Raw genomic sequence first — 25514 nt, forward strand, 5'->3', positions numbered from 1 at the left:
GGAAACTAAGTAGAGTGGAAACTAGGTTAAAATCAGAGAAGCCTGGTGCAGAATTACAAGCAGTGCCTTTAGTCCTTAAGATGAAGCGCAGACAGAGCACATTTCAACCGCACAAAAGCTTTTGGTGGTTTCTGGTGGCTGCTGACATCTGTGCCAAGGTTACCCTAAGGATGGAGAAATAAGAAAGATAAAGCCATGCTCAGGAAATATCAAAGCCAGGACACAAAACAGCAAGCTCCATGAGGGACAGGACATGCTTGCAGCTAGCGGAGGGGACAGTCACAGTAGTATTTCCCCACCAGTACCACAAACCCAGCTGCCTCTGTCAGAGCCCTGGATAGCAGTCACCCTTCTTTGTATTAGTTTCACCTTTCTTGGAATTTACTGTTTCTACTCCCCAGTCATCCTGCATGGCCAGGACACAGTGCCACAGCAATCCAGGCAGCAGGGGAGCCATGGGTCAGGCAAACCCACTGGGAATGTTGCTGCAGCCAAGTGACTAGTACCAGTGCAAACAGAGATCCAGCACAAGAGCTCATCTTCCCTGCCCAGCAGGCTGTAACACCTACACATCCAGACTCCCATAGACCATTTGGTCAGGGCATCACCAATACCATGGGTCTGCACCAGGCTTCCATGCAAAGGGCTGATGGCTGGGAAGACTTTGGGAAATGTGGCCACAGAAGAGTGCTTACCACCCAACCCCGGCCAAGCCAGTTCTAGTCCTGTTCCTGTAAAAGCTCTCCAGCCAGCCCTGTGTGATGCATGGCTGGCTTGATGCTCTCCTGTCAGAAATAGCTTTCAGGCTGCTCACGGCATTACCTCAGATAAGATGGATGCCACTCCTGGCAGCCTGCCATTCCAACCCACCCAGAAATCGCTCCCGCTTCTGCCTTTTGCAGTTTAAACAAGACCAGCAGTTCTACTTCACGAATTTTTAGTGATTCAATGAGCTGTGAGGCAGGGGTATAAGGGCAGAAAAGAGGAAGGAGTGGTGCCTTTTCCAAAAGACTCCTTGCACTCTGAAAATGAACTACTATTTCCTATCACCAATGCTGGTATATTCAGGCTCGATCAATCTCTATCAGGCCATTAAGGAAAAGCCTGTCCATCATCTCTGCAGCACAAACTGGCATGTTATCAGCTGCCAACAACTGTCCCACAACATAGACGCCAGGGCCCATGGGAGTCTGTCCTTCCCCTGGCACCATTCTGCAAAGGCTCTTCTAGGACACTCTATTCCATAACATAAAGCCTGGCTCTCAATATGTTAAACCACTGTATGCCAAGTATTCATTGCTAGGCTTTTCTAAGAATAATTTTGCAAGGCTTGGATGGCAATATGTTTTCACAGCTGATGTGGAAAAGCTAGAAACAACATTTCCCAATGAGAAATCTCTGCTTTACAAAGTGTGCACTGTTTCTTAGGGTCAATCTGACTTGCTAAAGGGCAGGGTGGGGGGATGATTTTATACTATTGACATGAAATATCTCTGACTGTCTTAATGGTGGAATCCTTCTGTTTTCTGCTAACTAGGATGGATTTACTGTGGCAGGGAAGAAAAAGAAAATAAGACATCTTGATAAAGCCTGAACACAGGTTTCCCCTGACAGGTGGGATGGAAACACCAGCAAGATCTCCAAAAGGTTCCCTGGGCAACTCATGACCTTCAGGATCACAGCAAGTGGCTCATTATGAGTACACTAAACAGCTATCAGTATTACAGCTTATTTATAATACATGAACAGCTTAAGTGGGTCAGAGAGACCCGTATATCCAAGCAGCCTCACTCCAACAGCAGTCAGTACTGGCAGCTTAAGGAAAGAATAACAGAAAGTGGACAAGTACAGAGTGCTGCTGTCACCAATGTATTTTCTCCAGATTATTCTAAGAGGCAGTGTACATATTTCCAAAGCCAGATATTGTGCATCTGCATCAAAGTGTTAAACAACTATTGATGGATCTCTCTTTCATTAGTTGATGCCCAGCTGTACTTTTGGCCCCTGAAACATCCTGGCAATGAATCTGACAGTTCAGTTGTGCGCTGCATGACAAAGTACTTCCTTCTGTTTGAATTTGCTGCCTGGTTATTTCTCTGGATGTCATCAAGTTTCATACTATCATTCCTAAATCATTTTCTCCGCACCATTTGAGATATTGTAAAGCTCTCCTATTTCTCCCCTCCCCAAAATAGCTTTGAGCTGAAGACATTTATCTAATTAGCACCACTCCATACAGCAGCAGTCCTACACTGCAGCAAGGTCTTCTCATCCACCTTTTCCGCTTACGCTGCGTTTCCAGACTGGGTAACCAGAACCTCACACAGCATTTCAGGTCCAGATGAATAATCAGTAAAAGAGCCTTTCAGCAATACTGGAGGTATATAACATTTAGGAGTTTTGGAAATAATTCGTCTAGAAGGGACTGCCCTAACCCAGAGCCCTATGGCCAAGGCAAGCTGGTTGTTTTACAGTGTGACAATAAGGTCACATCCCAGAACAAGTGGAGAATTAACAAACACTTGCCTTAAGGGTCCTAAGAGATTGCTGCACAGGCACTAGTATTCCCATCAGAGGCTTGTAACAGATACCACGCCATGAAGTACTGCATCAAACTTAAGTGAATACCTAATGACTAGCAATAGCCACACCACCTCTTCTCTGTAGTCTTGGAAGAACATGAAATACTTGAGATTCATCACTTTTACTGTTTTAATCACAGTGATGACCAGCACACTCCACTATCTGGGTAGGTGAAACTCTGCAAAGTACTTGTGCTGTTTGCAAAATTAACTCCTGTAGGGTTGGTAGATTACTCTCACCTTTACAGAGAGGCATGGTCTGAAGTTTACTACTAAAGGTGTAAAGGATTTTAAAACATATAGCTTGCTATTTCTGGAGAACAGGCCAAAAACTCTCTCTAAAATACTTTTCTACCTTGGGTTTGCATGGAGATGACTATTTCCATGGCCACTAGTCTGTGACCCAAAGGACATCAACTACACTTTAGTGCAGAGACATATGCACAAAGCAGGATTCTTATTCTGTAGGACTGCCCTTTTTATGAGGTATGGGATTCAGCTTCCCTGACAGCTCTTACATTAAGCCTTAGAAAAAGAACAGAGAAATGCAAAAATCAATCGCAACACTGCCAATAGCATCCAATTATGTGGCAGTCTTCTTTCAGTTTGCTTTGTGGCCAGCTGGGACTGAGCTGAGACAGATGATTTCATCTTGCCAGAGAACTTTGGTTGGCATCCAGAGACAGAAATGGATAGCCAGTTCCTATAATATTAACATACATAAACCTTCCAGAAACAAGTTATCACAATTATTTTTTAAAGATAGTGCCAAATACTGAGTCTCTACTGAAATGAAAATGAATTCTGCAAGTCTTGAGCAAGCTATTTTTTAAGTACTTGTTTGGTTTTAGTTTTTTTACTCAAAATGACATAAAAATGGCACATTACAGTATGGTCAGCTGACTTGTATGTGATCAGTGGCCTCAGATGACTGCAAAACCTGACTCAGGTACATCTCAGCCATAAAATATGTCATTTAATTTTTCCTGAAAGAAAAAGCCTGTCTACTGCTAGAGCTGAGACTCATGTTCTTAAATTAGCACCAAAGGAAGCACACTGGTTTTATATGCAGCATTCCAAGTTTCACATAAAATAATTAGGACCCTCAAATCAGAGGATGCTTGGCAAGATGCAGCATTAGGGCAATAAGTGAACTCAATGAACTTGGTATCAGAATGTGGGAAGTACTACCTTTATAAAGCCAACTGCCAGTTAGGACTGCAAAGATTAAGGATTACCTGTTCCACTGGCTTTTATAGGCAGAGAACAGAGGTGTGCCCTGCCACTGGAGATGCCACCCCAGCTCCTGTTCCTCCCATGGTAAGTACAATACAGCCCAGCAGCACCACAGCCTGTGCTTTGCATAGGAGCATGGTGAGCAGGACATGTCAGGATCCTGGCTTGGGGGACCAGTACACAGGGGGTGCGGAAGGCCAATCTGGAGACATGAAGGCAAGAGAGGAACCCAGATGAACAGACATGGAACTGAAGGCAAGTTTGCAAGTGGAAGCACATGGGAGGCAGAAGAGGGAAAATGAAGATATATGCTTCTGTGTGTGTCCTGGCACAACACTGGGAGCAGCTGCTGCCTGTGCCACCAGTACAGCATAGGAAGCCTCATTGGGGACAGCGCTTTCCATACTAGAGCATCTCAGAAGCCAACAGGCAGAAGCAGAGCACACAGCTCTTCTGCATCACACACTCTGCTCCGCCACCCTCCTGAGATGCTGTCAGATCCCACAACGAGCAAGACAGCACTGCAGTCTATATACCAAGCCTCTCTTGTCAAGAGCGTAGGGAGCTGCAGGCTTGTACAAAGCATAGGATTAAAAAAAAACAACAAATGCAAAAGCTACCAGGCAACCTACACTGGGGATGTTACAAACCCACCTTTGAATCTCAAATCCAGAATTCCAGCAGTGGCTGTGGTAAACTAGTCTTTATAATGCTTTTAAGTGAGTCAGCTACCAAAGATGTAGGTTCAATTTGAAAGCCTGGGCAGAAATCTCTTGAGGAAGGAGCAGGGTAGCTCCAAGACACATGTGCCAGAGCAGCCGAAAAGGCTCTTTGCACTTTCTTGAGGAAATGCTTAAGGTTATTTGGAGTCTCTAACAACCTAGCATTTGCACTGAACCATAAGCCCACCAAGGGCTATTTATCACAGCTAAAGGAACAGTAATTAACAGGGTACAAAAGCCAACACCAGGCTTGCACAGGAATAATCAGTATCCACGGGAGATTAAAAAACAGGCATTTAATTTGGGTTCTGCCTTTTTAAAATCTTCTGGTCAGCAACTTGGATATCACCGAGAAAACTTCACACCACAATTGAATAACAAGGTCTAACTATTGCCTCTGCTAGAAAAGCATGAGATCCAAGTTGCTCCTAGACTGTCCTTAAAGATTGTTTTACAGTTCTATAGATAGAAACCAATTACAATGAATACAGTCCACTTATATTGATCTGACTAGAAGCTACTTCCTAACATTTTCATTAAATCTGTGATCACAGAAGCAAAATTGAAAATGAAAAAAAAAAAAAAAAAAATACAGTTCTTGGCATAGCCAATTCACCCAAAGTGGCAGCCCTATTAATGTAGGGTCAGAGCTACATCAGCAGTGAACTTTAAGAGAACCACCTACCCAAACCAAGAGGCAGCACTTGAACTGCAAAACAGGTGGAAGGCAGAAGTACAGAAAGAAATCAGACTGCTTCAGGAGGCTAACACATCCTTCCTTGTGTCTATCGATACTATCATTACATAAGCTCCCGATATAAGTCTACCTGATAAAGTCCAAATGATTGTGGGGTTTTCTTTTATAAACTACTCAATACTGCTTAAGAGCAAACTTAAGTACATTTTAAGGAGCTTTTCTCCTCTACTGCATCTTTTTAGTTAATTTATACACCAATACAAAACCACTCAAAATGAAAGCCAATGAAATATATTATAGAAAACACTGGTGCAGATTCTTACAGGAGTTAGCTACCCCATGATGAGCATCCCATTTGCTCCTGGAGAAAGCCTCCAAGTGACACGCACTTTGTGGAAGATCATTACATTTGGTTCTGCCATTTATATGCTCTGCAAAAGACAATCAAAAGCCATATTAAAACTCAGGTATACATCTTACTTGAAGTCTGACTGGTATTTCTCAACTTGTTTTCAGTATAACTGAAAACAACACACTGACAATATTTTGCATGCTTTCACTCCAATACTGAGGTTAGACTGAGAAGATGGCGAAAAGAATAGTCTGAAGGAGCATAAATATGGCAGTCTAGAAGGGAAACGTACTCAATAAAAACAATAGGACAAGAAGGTGGATAGGTACTTAGTGTCATTGCTAATTTTTGCCAACTTTCACAAAGTTTTTGCCTGTGTTTACCCAGCCACTGTTTAAGCATTAAGCAACACAGTAACCTCTGTGCTTTCTATCATAAGCTTTCTAGGTGGAACACTAAAGTTAAGTTATCAAGGGTAAAGCACAATAAGGACATGCAGAGGGGTTGGTGCAAATGTACAAGACTAATACAATTTGCTGTAACAGTTTAAAGAACTATGAATTATTTAAAGCGGTAATAAAACATTTAATCTCTTGCCCCTCTAGTGATCAGCAAGTGCTAATCCTCCATGGAAATGTGACAGATCTCTGCCAGTTATGCAGAGAGCTGCTGGTTTAAGTGATTAGACCAACAGCACCATGAACGGGGTGGGCATGGTTTAGTGGTGGACTTAGCAGTGTTTGTTAGATTGAGTTGAACTGTTATCTTGAAGGTTTTTTCCAACCTAAACAATTCAGATTCTAAATGCAGGTTCTTTTGTATTGGCATGTACCACAAATTTAAAACCCCCTAAGTCAAGCTCAGGAGCTGGTAGAGCCTTGAATCCGTTTCTCCTGTGCCTCGCTTTTTTAATACTTCACAATAAACACAGTTATCCTACAGAACAGTCTAGGTCTACAAAGGAAGCGAAGAAAAGCATCTAGCACTTGGCACTAGTTATGTAGTTATTTATTGCATAGACTTAGGTAATAACTAAACTCTTTTTACCTTCTGTTTTCTCAGAAGCCACCACCAACTGGCCTGAGATTCATCCCTGTAAGCAGTATGCTGTAGTACAGTGCAGGGTGCAAGATCTACTTCATATATGGCTGGGCAGCCTGGACAGAAGCTGTCCAGGGAGCAGGGCAGAGCTGAGCAGGTCAGGGTGAGGAGCAGGTTACCTGGCCCAGCACTGTAAGCTCTGCAGAAGCACTGCTGTGGACAAAGCCCTGCCACCCAGCATGTAGATTTGAGAAGCACCCAGAGGTGCTCAAAAGGCAATTAGGAGGCTTCTCCAATGCTTCTTGAGAGAATGGGATTTGACAAACATGCTCCTTTGCTGCTCATCCTATCTTCTCTGCTGAAGGACTGTCTATCCTCCTACACCACAGGAATGCAACCCTACAGGTTGTCCCCAGTGGGTCTTGGGAGAATGGGAAATAACGATACACTTGGGTGGAAGTTTCCTCCTGACAACCAAGGAAGAAAACAGTGATCTCTTCTGCAGCAGCTCCTGAAGCTTCCCCAGCACCGGCTATTCTTCCTTCCTTATGCAGCAGCAGAGAAGCGGCCAGATCATTGTGGGTGCATTTTGCTGAGCTTTTGGGTTTCCATCTATCTGCATAAGCAGAAAAGTGGGGGAAATGCTGTTTTGTGCTATCCCAAGCACATAAAGACAACTTAGGCAATAACAGCAATGTGCTGATGAGGGCTCTTCTCAGCAACTAACTCTGTTGTGTTCAGAAGATGACGTGAAGAGTTTATACTAGAGGAATAAACAATTCAGAGCATACTGCTGGAACAAAAGGTGATGGAACTGGCAACCTTACTAGTGATCACAACATTTCCATTGGAGTTACTCAACTTGAGCATCAAGCATAATGGTGACTGCACACAGCTCAACAAAACACCAGCTTATCCACATTAGCAGTCTACCTCTGGCTTACTTCAAAAGCCTTTACCTTTCTGCCAAATCCAACACTCAAGAAACTATGAATTTTAAAATAAGTTCAGAAGTTGATAACACAGAAACATACTACCTTGAAATAAATCTGACTCTTGCAAGCAAGTCATTAAATGCATGACTAATTGTTCTACTTTACTAAAAAAATACTGGGCTCTTTCCCAGTACTGACTGAACATGACCAAATTTAATCCACCTCTTTTTTCTCCCTACAATAACTTGTAGGGAGCAAGAACAGACAAAACCTCAGATTTTATTTTGGTTTGTTCCAGACAGACAATCAGTAAAAAAAATCCAATGGTACTGGAGGGGTAAGAAATAGTATCTACATAAGCCCAAAAGCTCAATCAATGCTATTGCAAACTACTGCAGAAATCTGCCTGCTGCATACAGTGTTACAGTAATTGACAACAAGCCTTCTTAATAAGGAGTCTAGTCAGTGAAAGAACACACTGCATCAGTTCTTAAATACTGCATTATGGGTTTTCAGTAGCACGAAACAGGGGAGATGGAGACAGTTCATGCATACGGCAGACAGTTTATAAGGCAGCATAACACACCTGAAACAGCACTGCTTCAGCTGTGCATTCAACCAGACTGTTGTTGTCTTTGGGATGCAACTTGGCAGCCCCTCTGTGCACTTGGACTTTCGCTGGCCTGATCCGGCTTCAGAGCCTGACCTACCGCATGCCTCGTGACAGGTTTCCTGGACACAATCCCTCCCTCTATTAATTCTTTGCAGAAATGGTATCCTACAACCCTGCTTCCTTCACTGCTCCTGCCTGCTCTGTACAGACATCCATAACGCAGTTGAAATCGGCAAGACAAGCCTGGCTGAGTCCTGCCTTACAGGGAGGCTCAGGTCAGGAGTGCATGCTCGGGAGTTGGGCTTTACGTTAACTGGGTTAAGCCAATTGTGCTGCTAAAATATTCATGGCTTTGCGCTTACACATTACATATAAAGAAACTTCACTTAGAGAAACTGGTGCTGTAGGTAGTCTGCATCCACCCTCCCGTCATCCAGTTGACCATACAAGTGATAATGCACTGCAACAGCCTTGGTTCACTTTCATACCAGGCTGACAAAGCCAGGTGAGGTAGGAGTGCAGTTTTTCAGAGGCAGTATGAAGAAACTGGTTTCACAGAGCTTCACCCTAATTTTCTAGCAGTGGATCCATCAGACCAGGTGCAATCCAGATTTAATGGTTGTCTGCTGCCTTGACAGTGAAGATTTCATGTCAGTTCTACTGACAAATGCCTGACTCCATGTATCCTAACATACAATTGCTTTCCTACTCACAGAATAATTCACATTGGAGGGGACCTCAGGGTATTTCTAGGCCAACCTCCCACTCAAGGGAAGGCCAGCTATAACAACAGACCAGGTTGCTCAGGGCTTTTTCCAGCTGGGTCTTGAAAACCTCCAAGGATGCACAGCTTCTCCAGGCTCTTGTTCCACTGCTTGGCTATCCCCTCTGACAAGGCTTCTCCTTATACCCCATTAAAACCTCATACTTCAATCCATGTCTGTTGTCCCTTGCTCTCCTGCCATAAAACTGAAGAGCCTGGATCCATGCTCTTCATAAGGTGCAGCCTGTGAGTGCCAAGTAAAGACAGTAATCACCTCCCTCAGTCTACTGGTCCTGCTCTCGTTAATACAGCCCAGGATCCTACTGGTTTTCTTTACCACAGGAACACACTGCTGGATCATGGATACTGAGCTGCCCAGACCCCTCCCCAGCATTTTTTCTACAGCTCTATCCCCCACCCATTCAGTCCCACCTAGGGAACCTTCCTTCCCTGGGTCAGGACTTTACATTTGTCTCTGTTCAAGTCCATAAGGTCTCTGTGGTTTAGCCCCATCCTTCAGCCTGGACCTCATGGGTACAGCATCTCACCCTTGTCCCCCTCACCCCTGTCTGGGGGACATTCACAGCTTTATACAGATGCCTCTTCCTCCTCCAGGTCAGCAATAAAGACATTTAACAGGACAGATCCTGCAGTGATTTCACTTGCCACCAGCCTCCAGGAATTATCCCAATGTGGAATTCAGAGACCAAATATAAACCTCAGAAAAGACCTAAAGAGGCTACTGATAGACACCCACCAGGATGAACAGGAGGGTCAGGAGCAGGCAGTGGACTCCCTCAGCTCAGGGTGGCCACAGGCCTCAGCCAGTGGCTGGACTGCCTGAGCACCTGCAGGTGGAACCTCCAGAACTATGGCTAGAGACAGCAAGAGCAGAGAAGCTTTGGCTACAATAGGAAACAGCCTCTTAGGAAGCTACAAGAAACACTGCTGCTTCTTGGGGGCCTCTTTCTGACGGCAAAGTTACCACAGATATTTGCCAAGATGCCCAAGGCACACGCCAAGCCCTCCACCATGGCATGCAGAGCTCTAGGCAAAGTAGTCATGTACATATTTCTGCTTTCTAAAAGCCTTGACTATCTTGCTGGTTTCAAAATGACATTCTGGTCACTACTCAAACAAAGCAGACTCACTACCTAAACACAACTGACTCGGTTACCATGCCTGGCTACCCCAGGGGATGCCTCGGACAGGAGAAGGACTAGGAGCAGACAGGCATCATTCCACACAAATGAGCACCTTCTCCCCCTCTCTGCAAGACACCGCTGTAATGATGTTCCCAGAAGAACAAATTGTAAATAATTAAGAACTACATGTTCAGACAAGCACTACATTGCAGTGCATTGCTATAGCTTTAAGAGGACGTTTGTTCAATTATTTTTTCTTTTTTACTTCACAGAAGGCTCAGGGGAGGGATTGCTCCATCATTCAAGAAAACTAATAAGGTTCAAATTATGCTTCAAATCTTTTTCTCTCCTCTCGATTCATGACTATGTCTAGACAAGTCACCCATGGAAAGAAGTAAATCCACGCTCATAAAGGGGAAACTGTGCAAATGGCAGCAGGAGTCCCAGAGCTATATACCAGTGAGTCATGGGAAAGACCAGTGAAAACTCACTTGGACTCTGGCTGAGAAACAGCTGCTTCTGAGAGAAGCATGTGGCAAACACACTTTCCTCTGATGCCATCACCTTTAAGGGGATTCAGATGTACTTCAAAGAGTAAGCACACATGGGTACATACAAAGAAGTGCACATGTACAAGATGTGTGCAGAATCTCAGACTGCTACATCGTTGGGCAAAATTCAAGTAAACTTTGTAATTGCTAAATGAAGGGCACTATATCAAAAACATCAAGTGAAGACACTCATCCATTGCACTCAATGGCCAAGAGCAACTACTGCTATACTACAGCTTGAAGCCCAGCTCTGTCCCACAAGCACGATACATGCTTGCAGATCGCAAGATGAGCTATGGTACCCCAGAGAAGATGGGAACTGGAAGACAAGAGAGTTATGTTAAAGCACACTTACACAGAAAGGCAGGTTGCCAGTGTAGTAGTTTCACAGCTTCTGAGTAAGGTTTAATTTGATACTTACAACTCATTGAGGAGGAGATAACTGGGTGGCACATCAACGCATACACTGTCTGAACTAGTTTGTGAATGGGCTGAGCATGTTAAGGAAGTCCCAAGAATATCTAAAGTAGGGCTCCTGCGGCTGCGCATCCTTCACACCTCTCTCCAACGAGGCAGCCTGCATCCCCCATACATACACACCTCTCATCACAGGGCCTGCAGCGGCTGCACAGGGAAGGCAACAGCAGGTTCAAGGACACTGATGCTAACGCCAAGTCCACCAAAACAAACACGAGCTCTTGCGCACAGGCAAGGTACGACTGGCTCAGGTACCAGTAACGCACTGCCTGGAGCCCAGCTCAAGTCGCGCATGTAATGAAAACGGGGCGTGGATGGGGCAGTGCTGCAGCAGGGACACACAAACCCGCACAGCCCACCGGCGATCCATCCCGCAGGACCAAGCGGGGCGCCCCGCAGAACGGATGAGTCACAGCTCACCATCCACTTGCTCTCAGGAGCACAGCACCGCTCCCCGACAAACGCCAGCGCCGCCGGGCTCCGCCAGCCGGGGCGGCAGCGGGAGGCCGGCAAGAGCCGCTGCCCAGGGCCCGCCGCGCCGGTCGCACCGCGGAGAGCCGCCTCTCCGTGAGCGACCGCTGCCGCCCTCCTACACCGCTCTCGCCGGGGCTGTGGGGCGGGCCCAGGGACACGCCCGACGGCGCGGCCGCCCCGACCCCACCTGCGCGGTGCGGGGACCGCTCCCACGGCCCCCGCCGTACCGGACCGGACCGTACCTCCTTCCTGCGGCTGGGCGCGCCCGGGCGGGTGAGGAGCGCCGTCTCCTCGCACACCACGGCCACGTCCTCCACGAAGACGCAGTCGGGAAGGCTCTCGTCGGCCGGCAGCTCCAGCACCTGCAGCCCCAGCTTGCCCCGCAGCACTCCCACGTACAGCTGATGCTCCCGCTCCGCGCGGGCGAAGTCCACCTCGGGGCCCGCCGCGCTGCGCAGCGCCTGCCGGCATAGCGACTCGGGCAGCGCCCGCACCACGGCGTGTGTGCAGCGCCCGAAGGCGGCAGGGCCGCCGCCCAGCCCGGCCATGCTGCACGGCGGGACGCGGAGCAGGGAGGGAAGGATGGCGAGAGGGACGGGCGGCCGCGACCGCCGCCGGCCCTGGCAGCTGATAAAGCGCCGCCCGCGGCCCGGCCGCGCCCCATTGGCTCCCCACCAGGCACATTTCCATGGGGCCGCCGCCAAGCGCGCTCCCATTGGCTGGCGGCGGCGGCCGGGCCGCGCCATTGGCCGCCCCCCGCAGGGAGCCGCTTACCTGGGCGGCGGGCGGGAGTCAGCGGCGATCTGCCGTTTAGCCCCGGAGCCCCGCAGGGGCGGCGGAGCCTCTACCTTCCGTGGGGCGGCCCCGGCGCTTGTCCCGGGGCAGGGCGTTGGAGCTGCCCGTGTGTGCCACGGGGCTCCAGTGCCACAACGCGGCTTGAGGGGCAGGGCGTTTGCACGTAGTAATTTCACACAGCTGTGTATAAACACATAATTACACTGACAAAACCCAAACACCTGCGTCGGATGAGTGTTTCTACACTCATTCGAGCTGGGTGCGGGCAGGGGTGAGGTTGCTCACCCTTCCTGCTCGGGGATGCCTCAGGCTGGATGCCTTTGTGCCCTCAGTGGCTGCCTGCGGCTTCCTGGTGGCAGAGCAAGCAGCCCGGTGGTTTATCCGTGTAGCCAAAAGAAGAATATCGCACGATGAAAGCAGTTCCAAATACAGATTCAAATAAGATAAGCCCAACCACATCCCAATTCCTTGTCATGGCTTTCTACATGGCCCAGCGTGTCCACCTTTTTCACACTGCTAAAGTTTCCACCTGTGTGGGGTAGAACGGGCAGCAGTGTTTTGCTCCAGGGGCAGAAACAATGAACGTTTTTCACCCTTTCCCCTAAAAGAAGCTCTTACTTCCCCCCATTTCATTTTCCCCAGGTTTTATCCTGACTTGAGGTTATCCCAGACGAGGGCCAGGCCTTTTCCAGCGCACGCCTCTGTCTTCCAAGCAGGAGGCAAATGAGGCGTTGGGTACCAGACATCCACGGACAGCACCAGCCCTGGGTTGCTGCTGCGGGCGCTCTCCCAGGTACCGCTGAGGTCTTTCCTCACTGGAGCGGACAGGAAGGGAGGAGCATCAATTTTCCTTCCAGCTCTTCTTTCACCAGCAGGGCTCTTTCAAATGCCGCCCTGGTCACGGATGGGATGCCAGCAGCACACAGCTCCATGTGCCCCCTTCAGTGCTCAGACAAAACCCAGGCAGCTGCCTTTTGGCTATCACAGACATCGGCACACGTTCAGCATGTGGGAATATAGTTAGGGAATAATACAAAGGAAATATCAAGGTGTGTTTCCAAAATGGCAGCTGACTAGATTTTCATCTGCGTTTTCCACAAGTTCTCCAAATACCTGGTAAAGGCTGCCTTTACTTAAGGCGCCTAGGGACAGTTATTTGAATAACTGTCATTCACCCAATAATGTGCAGATATTATTCTTAAACAAATGGACAGGTAACTGAGTTGCTATAATGTAGGACATTTCAAATTCTTGAGAAACCACTACAAGTGGTATTAGACTGATATAATGTGTGGTCCTCCCTCAGTCGTTAAAGCCTATTTCTACTAATTACACATTTGAGAGATGACCATTGGCACACTTTGGTTTGCACTTTGTTAGAGTGACTTTTAGCCAGAAGAAAAAGTGCCACTATCTTTCTGTAGTTAAAAAAAATTGCCAGGGTTCCTACCTGAAAAGGTATAGAAAATAATTGTTCTTGCAGCCAATGGATTGGAAAGTTCTAGTTAATACAGATTTTCTTTGCATCTATAAATACCTTACAAGCTTATAAGCAATGGCAATTTTTAGATCTCACTGAGATTACATGAGTATGTGTTCTGAGGTGATGCCACAGCCACCTTGTACTCATGCGATACACTGGTACAGTGAGGTTTGCCTGGAGGCATTGCCACCGGCTCAGGCTGACTTCAGGTGGCCACGGCTACTCCCTGAGAGCTGGCCAGGTATTGCTTCTGACAGCTTCCCAATACCTTTCTGCATTGTGGGAGACAAGGCTGGAGGAAGGAGGATCTCTTTATGAGATGCTGTGGTATGAGATAGTGGTATGCCATGAATACAGTGTGTTTTGGAAAGACAAAACATTAGCTATTTAGACAAGGTTACAAAAGTAATGACTACAGTTGCAGAAAAAGTCATCTGTATTTCCATAAATGTATAAAACAGTGCAGCTTAAACTCAAATGAAGATCTGTTTGCTGATTGTGATTGTTCTATTATTTACGTTGAACAGAAAGGCATCATTAACAATCTAGGAACAAGATGCATCTAAAGGAAAATTGTGTATATTTATAGTAAGAGTAACAAAAATTAACAAAATATCAGTTTACTCAGAAATTAACATTACATAATCTAATGTGTTCACACAGTCTTGCAGGAGTGCTGTTAAAATTCACCATATGCAGTAATAAAAAATGGGTCAGCTACAGTCATCCACATAATATTTATTGTCTACCTTGCTCTATATTGCTTGTCTACTGTGGATACTGGAGAGGGACTCTTCATTAGGGGCTGCAGTGACAGGACAAGGGATGATGGGTTCAAACTTAAGCAGGAGAAGTTCAGGTTAGGTATAAGGAAGAAGTTCTTTACTGTGAGGGTGGTGAGGCACTGGCGCAGGCTGCCCAAAGAAGTGGTAAATGCTCCATCCCTGGCAGTGTTCAAGGCCAGGCTGGACAGAGCCTTGGGCGACATGTTCTAGTGTGAGGTGTCCCTGCCCATGGCAGGGGGGTTGGAACTAGATGATCTTAAGGTCCTTTCCAACCCAAACCATTCTGTGATTCTATGATTCAATATCCAGTATTTTCCTGTAATTTTGCCCTGCTGAAGAGAGTAGTGTAAAAGGGCACAGCTGCCCCCCAGCAAAGAAAAAAGCTGTGTCACACTATGGAATTCATGCAGACTGATGAAAACTATGCTTGTAACAGAAGATGGACTGCAGACTACTTCAGCAATATTACAGAAAGCTGTATACAGAAAGGAAAAAATGCTTCATACAGAAAAGGATGCAAATCCAGGTGTTTTGTGACTGACACTACACAGAGTCATCTGCTGGCAGTGACAGTGAGATGGAAATTGCTTTGCCAGATGTTCTTGAGGATGCATATGTGAATAGCACATTCACTTTCCGGAGAAAAGGATAGATATTGAAACTGGAGATAGGCTTTAAAAGTTATGACAGAAGTCACAGATACATCGAGTGAAATTTCATCTATTTGACAAAGTCAGTAGCAGCATATTGGTAAGATTATCTTTTTTTTACAGCTGCGACTTGAGAACAGTCTGCAGCTGCATAAAAAAAAAAACACCACGCAGATGAAGGGAATCATTTCCACAAGGAAGGAGGCAAGCAAGGGACCTAAATTGTAGCAAGCAAAAGTATGGAAAACTTTGTAACAATAAAGAGCACAGTAAAAGACTGCCTGGGAAGAACATACAGCCTCTATACCAGGTGTTCTTAGGAAGTTAAAGAAATACCTGGCTGAAAAGTTTGAACACACTTCCCATCACTTTCAGATGCTGGAACATCACTGCTGGCTCTAAAGCCTTAATGGAGATCTCTCAAACTATTAATGAAATGCTACTTGAAACCAGAGACAGAGAAAAGCCAGGATAAGATGGCAACTGAGCCATTCAGTCACCAGTACATCCTGCTATGGCAATGGGAATCTGTACCAGAAAGATGGGGAGATACTGAATTTCACATTTTAAAGGAATATGGGTTAAAGTGATTTCTTCAGCTCCATGAAAAAACATGCAACTACTGCATAGCCAAATACCATTATTAATAAAAGCAAACACTGTTCTGGAGGAAATGCTCCCATTATGATCAATGGGTCATTCTCTTAGTAAAGGTATAGGATCAGGTCTTCCTTACAGCTGTGAAAAAGAAAAATGTTACTTTAATCATGCTTTAGATACACAAAACACAATTCAGAGTTTTTCACCCAGCTAGTTGACAGAAGTTTTCAATTTCTGCTCTACTACTGTAATACAAAACTCCACAGTGATTCAGTGAAGAAGTATTTATACTAAACAATTAAGTGTCTGGGCTCCTCATTTAGAGGAGCTAAAGACATTAGGCAGCAAGTCACTTCACCCCACTGCATAGACAAGCTCTGGAGTGTTTTTGCATTTTCCAAACACTGAACAGATTTTGCTCGCCATCTATTCTTTATGTAATAGACCTCTCATGGAAGAGGAGACCAACCTCTTCTGGATAGCAGAAATCAAGAGTGCATCTGCCATCCTGTAGATAAATCCTTTTGGGAAGCAGCATTTTCCCTTGCCTGAGTGGGGCCTGAGCTAGCTCATAGAGTTTTACTAGGCTCAGATTGATCCTATATATAGCTGGTTCAGAGGAACACAGTATTTGTTTTGTCTTCTATAAGATAATGAACAGGGAGTTTTCTCAGCTGGCATTTTGCATCCTCCAGAGAAGGGGGAATTTCCATGAGCTGACAGCTACGCAGTTGTTGGGTGACAGAGCTGTCAAAGGATGATTCTTTAAAAGTCAGCTTTGGCAGCATTGTTGCCATGAGACATGGCACCAAGGAGCCTGGACAACACGCAGAGGCGCAGGACATTCCTCACATTTATAGTCTTCCCACGTGTTTTGCTACAATAGGTTGCACTAGTACACCCAGGATCGACTTTTGGATTCAGTTGGCTGAACAAACAGATCACTGGGGAGAGAGCTGCAGGACTCTAGACTACCTCATGTGCTCCTACCTCCTCACCTTCACCGTGCCTTATGTCCTCTTCTGCCCTTCCTTCTCTACAGGGGAAAAGTCACTTGTTGAATTGTAAAAAGAGCATGAATTGGGTACCACAGGTTCAGATGATCACGACTGAAAATTGTGATTTTTTTTTTTTTTCCAGGCAGATTAGTACTGCCTGGAAATTTATGCTGAACTACAATAGTTGCCATCTCTCTTACAGTAAAGAGTAGAAAGACACCATTTGTTTCCCTGATGGACATCTTTCCCAGAAATATGCCAGAAATGCTATGCCAGGCAGGAGAGAAAGAGGAGACAGGGGTAGGATAAGTGCTTTGTAAATTGTTCTTGTTGTGGCTGCCCTGGGAAAATTAGACAGTAAGACTTTTCCTTCTATCGGTCAGCGTTTTTAATAAAGTATGCTATTTTATCAGCTTGGCAAGAAAGCATCAGCTCCAGCAGTAGAAGGGGGGATGGCTCATGCCATTCACACACAGCTATTGTTCAGTGGGTCTCATGGATCCAAAACCAGCTGCTGTGAGGTGTTCCAGGTGCCCCCATAGGCAGCATAAAAAGGTTGTCTGAAGGAAGGGTGGGATAAAGTCTTTGGTAAATCATAGCTGCTAAACTGGGCTGTGCTGATACAAAAGGAATAATGCATGTGCTGGTTTTTTTCTCCCCTTCAAGTCTTCCACCAAAACTATACCTTTATTCCCTAAAAAACGCTTTAAAAGTGCCGATTGATACAGGTTAGTATTTTCTAAACAACCCAAGCCTTTTGCAGGGTCACTGGAGTTGCTCTTTAATGTTTGTCCTAAGTCTTCATTCCCCTTTTCTATGGAGCTAGCTGACCAGCTGGCAGCACCCGCAGGTATGGCAGGCTGTCCTTGCCTTTCATTGCCTCAAAAGCCCTTGCAAGCTCAGCAGTAAGATGCAATGACATTTGGCTGTAGAATTTCTTGCTTTCTTAGCTTATATTTCCCATTCCTTCCAGGACCCAGCTGCCTGAGTATAAATTCACAGCCTTTCTTATCACTTAGGCATCTGTTGCCTTGATTTGTACATGTTCAGTGCATTTTTGGTGTTGACTTTATATGGAACTTGTTAAAGTGGAATTAGCTTTTATATCCACAAGAAAGAGAACATGGAGAGACATGTATCTCTATATGTCTATGTATGCACACAAGTCAACAACTTTGTGGTTTCCCTTCTATGCCTGCAAAGGACAAGGAGTTATTTTGCCAGCTTCCTTGGCACTAAGATTAGTGCTAGAGACAAACAGATTAATACATCACAAATGAAGCTACAAAATTGAAAGATTTACACTAGGCTTTTTTACTGAGTGTATTAGTATGTTGTCCTAAGTGTCAGAGTTAAGAAGCTATAAAATATTAAAAGATCCACAGATTTGCTTCAGTGTTAATGTTTCCATGCTGGTGGCAATAACTTTTGATGTAATTCTTCACAGAATAGATGTGAAATTATCTTTTCTTCTTCAAAAGGAAAGCTGTTTGCCTCTCCATAGGGGAACAATGGGTAGATGCTTCCACAGGAAGCGGGTAGTACACAGGGAGTGACACCAGTTGGAAGGCTTGAGGAGGCAGTGGGTGATCAGTTTGTTCTATTTGAACTTGTGCTGTTCCTTATTACTTAGCGTGAGGTTTCTGGATGCCTCTAATATGCCAGCTGAAAACAAATGAAGAAATCGAGCAGTTAAGGTGCAGTTCAGAAAGGGACAGAACTACTTGCCACTACTTGCCACAATTTCCCTGACAAGTAGTGCCACCGCACACAATGGGGACAAGAGGCAGCACAGAGGGCACTGCCTTCAGCAGATAAACCAGCAGATGAGGCACCCTTGATAACGCCTAGCAGTTGATGCTGAGAGAGTGCTGAGCTGAAGCTTCTATGGGAATTCATGGTCTCTTTTCTGAACATCAATAAGAAGATCAAAGCCTAACGCTGTGCATTTGCTGTTAGGATCGGGTACCCTTGTAGTGCAAAAGTTTTTCCTGATGTCCAATTCAAATCTCCCAAGCTGCAACTTCTGCCTGATTTATTCTCAGCACCTAATGAGAAGAATTTGTCTCCATTGTGTTTGTAACTGCCTTTCAAGTACCCATAGGTTGTTATTAGTTCCTTCTTAGCCTTCTCTTTTCCAAACCAAACAAGCCTAGCTCCCTAAGCGTCCTTCCATGCCATGTGCTTCAGACCCCTAAAATTACCTTCGTCATCCTCTGCAGCGCAATGTCCAGTTTCTCAATCTCTCTCTTGACCAGGGAGCCCCAGACTGGACACAGTATTCCAGATATGGTCTCACCAGTATCCATTAGAGCGAGATAATAATTTCTTACCGTTTACTGGCAATGATCCTCTTAGTGCAGCCCAATATGTTATTTGTAGACTGTGAAACTAGTTGGTTGGTTCCTATTTCATACGTACATATGTAGAGTTCATACATTTGCAAATCTCTGCAGTTCTCCTTGTTGACCTTCATGGAGTTGCTGCTTCAGTTGCACTGAAACCCAGTGCTCAGGTTTCACAGGGTCAGTCTAAATTCTTCCACAGATCAGCATGATTCAAAATGAAGATTACCACCTTAGCATATTCCAAGCACAAAGAGCAAAAATGTAGATCAAACAACAGCAACGTTCTACACATAATACAAATCCTCTTATCCTTTCCCTTGATTAGCAGGAATTCTACCAAAAATCAGCTCCTCCCATTTAGTTCTATGGAAATCACACAGCTGTATTCAGCTCCAGGAAACTATGCCTAGTTACACCAGTAAAAAATCTTGTCCACCTTTTCTTGTGTTGTCTTGAAACTGATGGGTACAACTCTTCTTCCCCAAATCCAGAGGACTTGTGATGAGCTCTAGATTAGTTTGCTACGTGCTGCAGATGTTCTGCAGCGATGCTCTTACTTCTGCTTGATCTGTTGATATTTCAAAATCTCTATCCTTCTACATTTAATAGCAACTTATTATTTTGTGAAAATCCAACTGCTTTGATTTTAGGAAGACATACAAACACTGGCAGCCACATTACTGGAAAGGAATGAACATTGTCTTGATAAACTGGTAGGAGAAGTCAGTTCACATAGTGAATATGCTTGCCAATACCTTTTCTGACCACACAAATTCTGTTTGAAACATGTTTGTGAAATCAATTGAAGAGGATGCCTTTCACAGTATAACTACAAAGATAAAATCAGCACTGAAAGCAGATAGCTGTCCTTGATTTCTCTGAAAGCAGTAACAGAAAAATCTATTTCATGCATTTTGGCACTTCTATTCCTTACTGCTATAAATACATATAGACTAGTACCTCTAAATGCTCATATTCTTATTCCATTCAGGATCAGAGAAGAAATACCACATGGTAATGAGCACAGTAAGTGGAGGTGGAAGAAATTCTATTGTGCATGTAGATAAAATATAATTATTTAATGACTATGGTCGTAGTTTCAGAGGATAGATAGATCTAAAGTATGATTATCTGCTCACTTTAACAGATGGGTTAATGACAGGAATGGAATTATGTACTTATTTATGCCTTTCAGTTACAAGTAATATAAAACAACTTTTTTTTTTTTATTTAAACAGCAGGAGGAAAAGCATTATCTTATTTATTTTTCACAAGAGGAAGATGTCTTTTTAAAGATAACTAATGGTTTCAGGCACTTCCACCTATGGGTACTTTTCTTTCAATACCTGAAAGTCAAAGGCTTGGGGAAGCACCTGGGAAAAAACAGTATTTGAAGTATCATAAGTAGGGCACACCACACCATGAGTCATTTCTCAGAGTCTCTCCAGAAACAGTGAAGGTGACAAGACAGTGCCATGTGGGAAGTGTTTTGTTACAAACAGTAGAACTGCTCTGCGTATAAAACAAGACTATAATCCAACATCGAAAAAGAAAAGGCATATATCAGTAACTGTTGTATTTTAACAGCTGTCTGAAGTACCAGATGACTTTTGCTGCATATATTGTCATCTCCTGATAAGAAAGGGAGATATACACGCACAAAAGTAATGCAGCAGTGACATCATGATTTAAAAATACTTTAATAGCGCAAGATGGAATTGAAGATCTACCCAACCAACAGAAAATGCATCATTTTCCTTTTTTAAATTTGGCAAGTATGAATCTAAAACTTGCCTTTTTTATCTCTACTATCTTATCCGCACACAAGGTTTGCCTTCCATTATAGGCTATTTCAATGGGATTAGTTATTGAAGTCAACAGGAAATAAATCACTGTTTCTAAGATATTTTTTTTATTTTTGGTCCTACTGCATCAAGTTAAATCTTTCTGTAACAAAAAAACAAACTAAAAAAATCGAGATACAACTAGTCAATAACCATATTAATCCATGCTAGGCATTCCTTTCCTTTTTTCCTTAAACATTAGTCAAGTACTGCTTTCATTTTAATTCATAAGCTAACACTTAACTTTACCCCACTTGCTCAATATATAACTATCTGAAGGCCAATTCCACCGTCATTTCTGTCAGTACAGTCCTTCTAGTAAAGTCACTCCACGTCAAAACATGAGCAAAATGAAAACCAACCCTGTGTGCATTTATGTTTCTTCCCATTTGGTGTATGAATAATTTTGCCAGAACTGGGTACATCTAACAATTTTTACTGTTGACTATTGATTATTTTTACTGTGTAGTGTCCAATGCCCCTGTGGCACTATATGATGGAATTTCCTACATGAATAAGTTGCATCTGCTGGATATTACCATTTGGCTAATTATCCATTCCTCAACAGAAGGGAAATCATTATTCTAACCTTTTTTTTGATTTCACAAAACCATACACACATGTGTATGCTGCACGGGCACACCGATCCCCATTACATGCACAATGTTAGATTGATTAGTTGTACAAAAATCTGTTTGTGCCTAATGATGCTTTTGCATGTTGCAAATTGCAGCAAGTCTGGTTTTCCATAGCTTTGCAAAGGTAATTCTACCTCCTCCTTCTCTCTTCTCAACCTTTTCCCCCAAAATACCACCTAAGTTCTTTTTCTAATTAAATTGCTACACTTTGTGTCTACATATAAGTTTTATCATTGTGCCTCTGTTTCATGACCTGCACTAGCTATGTGCCTCTGGAACAATGAAACTGCCAACAGGGCAAAAATGTGGCATTTAGCCCACGAAATTTGGAAGCTGCCCCCAAAAGAGACCATATTGATTATGGACATCTGTGTCTTTAAAGTAAAATGCAAAATCCACTTCTTTGATCTAGTCCTCTGCTCAGTAACACCACATTTATAAACAAACATGCATCATATAAAATAAACACTGCCTTGCTCTCATTGAGTACAGAAAGAAGAAGGCTCCTTCTGTGCCCATTTTATTTTTGGGAAGAAACTGGACACTACAGCAAAGAGACGCTTTATATAAAGAGCTAGAGACATGGAGATTTTCCAAGACTGTGAGCACACTGTGCACTGCCAGTGTGGTAAGCGAGGCAGTTTCTACTATTAACGCCTTGCAATTCTAGCCACATATTCAACTGAGCCCCCACCTGAAATCTGCCTATGAAAGCAGCTTTAGCGTGCACACAGCAGTGACAGGGAATGAAGATACACATCAGGCTGATGAGCACTAAGAAGTAAATTGTTTGCCCAGATGGAAATCAATAGCTCTCTTCAGTCTCTTCATTCTTTGGCAAGATTGGGAGCTTTGGATGGCAATTAAAGCTTATCCAGCTGCCAAGTGTCCTAATTACACACACAAGAAATCCCACATTTCCCCTTCTACCTGAAACATCCCTTGTGTCACATTCATTAAGCTCATTACAGTCAGGCCTCCTGCTGTTGCTAGAACTTAGCAACACCACCCCAAATCCTTGCCGGTACCTGGTTCCGTCACCGAGTGATCCTCCCGAAGCCCCACGGATGCTTCACAATGGCCACTAGCCCCTGTGCCGCACAAGGATTTTCACAAGACCTTTCCAGGCAGTGTCTCCCCTCTCTCACTCCCACCTCCCAATGAATTTTGCTGCCCACCCTCCCCTGCCCAGGGCATTTTCCACTAGTTATTGCCCTCCTGCCTACTTGTTCATCAGCCACTTGTTTCTTTTACTCCATTGAACTTCCCCGCATCCTCTCTATCCATTGGAAATGAAACCCTATCTTTCATGTATTTTGTCACTACAGTGTTCATCCATCCCCCTTTGAACTGAGGCAGGCCTGGGTTCTAAGAGGAAAGTGCAGATTTTACTTCCCTTGTAAGGGACAATATAGCAAAAATTTCTCATAAAGCTTCATAATCTCTTTAATTTTCCTGGAACATTTTTGGTGCTGCATAAATAAAAGTAACTAATGGACAGCTGAGCTTGAGCAGTGCAAACAGTTTCCAGGAACCCCTCCTAATGGTCCTTGACCAAAATATGTGTTTTTTTCAGAAGCCTTTAATAATTCAGGTCTGAATATAATGCAATTAGTGAAACTGTGCAAAGCATACTGAAGCAAAAAGCCACTAAAAGCTCAGGTCTCTTATTTTATCATCATGATTATCACTTTATTATGAATTAAATTGGGAAAACCCATTAAGAACCTGTGGATCCAAGAGCAGGGCCTCCAAAAGACAAAGGTAAAATAGCATCCCACTTAGCCTGAAAGCTCAAGACCACAATGCCCAAAATATTGTGCTGTATAAATCACCTTCTGCTTGCACAAAATGGTTAGATTATCTTAATTAAGCCGCAAAATAAGCTGAACAGCGTTCAACTATATTCACCAACGAACAAATAGGCTATGGGAGAAAAGCAAGGGTAAGGCAGAATCCATCATTCCTCTTGAGTCATCCATAACCTTCCAATTTATGTGTGAACTTCTAAGGAGGAAGAAGGTTAAAAAGAATATTATGAAAATTAAGGAGTATTAACTTGTGTTATGCTCTTTTTTTTTTTTTTTGTCCCTTTAATAGCACTTTCATTGTCATTTATCCTCAGCCTCTGCTGCACTGCTCTGGAAGGGCAGAGAGGCCTTAAAGGCAGGTATAAATGAATTTACAAGGCCGGAGAAGCAGAAGGGCGCCTTTGAGCTAATGAAAATGATCTCCATTTTCAAAGAAAGAAAAAATGTTGAACAGCTGGTACTACTGTTGATGTAAGAAATAGTTAAAAATTTCGCTTCATCTCCTGCAGTACAGTTCACCAATAAATGACATATTCATTCCTCTTTTAATACAAATAATTCATATGCACATAAACTATTGCAAATAAAGCCTGATGTGAGTCTTCCTTGAAGGTGAAAAAGACCATCTGTCCTTCATCAGCCAGGCACAAAAGGGATGCCTTGCTATTTTATAAAAGCTGCCAGTCAATTCTAGGTGTGGGATCATCTATCACAATAGGCAATGTGCCATCTCCCATACTGGTGAAGTACTCTGTAATTTGCAGCACTGCGAACATGGTTTGTAATTATATTTGATTGGGCCACAGCACATAAATTACACAGTTCTTACATTTAGCTGTTACCGCAGATTCCTGCATGGCATTAGCTCCTAGGGGCTTTCAGTAAGGATAAAGAGGAAGAGGGGGAAAAGAGATATATTCTGAACTTTTAAATAGACTTTCTTTAAAAAAAAAAAAAAAGGGAAAAAAGAGGTTTAGGGGGAAAAATTAACAATATCTATGTGGGGATTTATTATTATAATATTATTATTATCATCATTATTACTACTACTACTATTATTTTGTTGTCAGTTCAGTTGGATAACATCCCAGTAGGACTAGCACGAGAAGAAAAAAGACACCATTAAACACTTTTTTCTGGCAGTATCTCTCTAGGTATGTCACAGCAAGCCCAGTTTTCTTCTGTTTGCAATGATTTTTAAGCACAGTTGTCGGGCAATATTCTGGTCTGGAAACCAGCTCCATAGAAACTTATAACCTGTTACGTACACGTTGGGTGCAATACTTGGTCATACTTGCCATCTATCATGACAGACACTCACCAGGACACAAAGCAAGAAGGCCCCTCCTGCAGAGACCTCGAGGATGCAATTTGAGGAGACAGATCCTAGTCATAGCACAGGAGTACATACTCTGTGATTCCTCTGGGTTTACTGTCATTGAGGAACCGGCGGCTGAAATGGTGACGCAGCAAGACCATCCTCAAACACCGATCCCAGAGAAAAGCTGAATGATTGAAGATTTGCAAGTATTTAATCCATCTTGGCCTGGAAAGAATTTAAGAAGAATGAGAAGATTGAATCAGAACTTGAGTAAGCCTAAGGCTATCCTGACATGTTTGTGAACTAAATTCCCTCCTGACACTTTTCTATTATTTCAGTTCTTGGATCATCATTCTTTGCATGCTGGGACCAACAATGCCTTTTATTGTAGCCTGCCCCATTTTCCTCCTGCACACAAAGGAAAAGCTCCCTTGGTGAATGCCAGAGGCAAATACTGCTTTCTCAAAAAGTTACATGGGAGAACTATGCTTTGGCTTTTGTTGGCGTACTGTAATCTTCAGCCACACTGAGAGTAGGCTGAGTCATTCATAAATATGGCCTTTGGACTTTAAAGGTCAGCTGTGAAAAAAACCTGTTAACACAGAATCATCCTGGCAAACCCAAACATATCACAAATGACCCACTGTAACAAG

General features: G+C 44.0%; 1 protein-coding gene and 1 long non-coding RNA gene across 3 annotated transcripts in view; both read right to left on the reverse strand.

The window, feature by feature from the left end:
- Positions 1-12688, reverse strand: part of DDAH1 (dimethylarginine dimethylaminohydrolase 1) — a 56656-nt gene extending 43968 nt beyond the window's left edge. The window contains exon 1 of one of the 2 annotated variants that reach the window (XM_030494456.2): positions 12363-12688. Coding sequence is in view for 1 of the 2 variants with exons in the window: in XM_030494455.2 (XP_030350315.1) it covers positions 11831-12136 (306 nt within the window). In the remaining variant the exon portion in view is untranslated. Of the gene's footprint in view, positions 1-11830; positions 12240-12362 lie in introns of those variants that run through there. The other variant, XM_030494455.2, reaches the window with a different exon arrangement.
- A 5501-nt stretch (positions 12689-18189) lies between these two features.
- LOC115611473 lies at positions 18190-25075 on the reverse strand. The gene is made up of 2 exons (XR_003992594.1): positions 24862-25075; positions 18190-18564 (listed from the first exon to the last, which is right to left on the reverse strand). It is a non-coding gene; the product is annotated as an uncharacterized LOC115611473 (long non-coding RNA).
- Between the last annotated feature and the right edge of the window lie 439 nt (positions 25076-25514).

This window comes from Strigops habroptila, chromosome 8 (genome assembly GCF_004027225.2).
Source record: "Strigops habroptila isolate Jane chromosome 8, bStrHab1.2.pri, whole genome shotgun sequence".
Classification (NCBI taxonomy): domain Eukaryota; kingdom Metazoa; phylum Chordata; class Aves; order Psittaciformes; family Psittacidae; genus Strigops; species Strigops habroptila.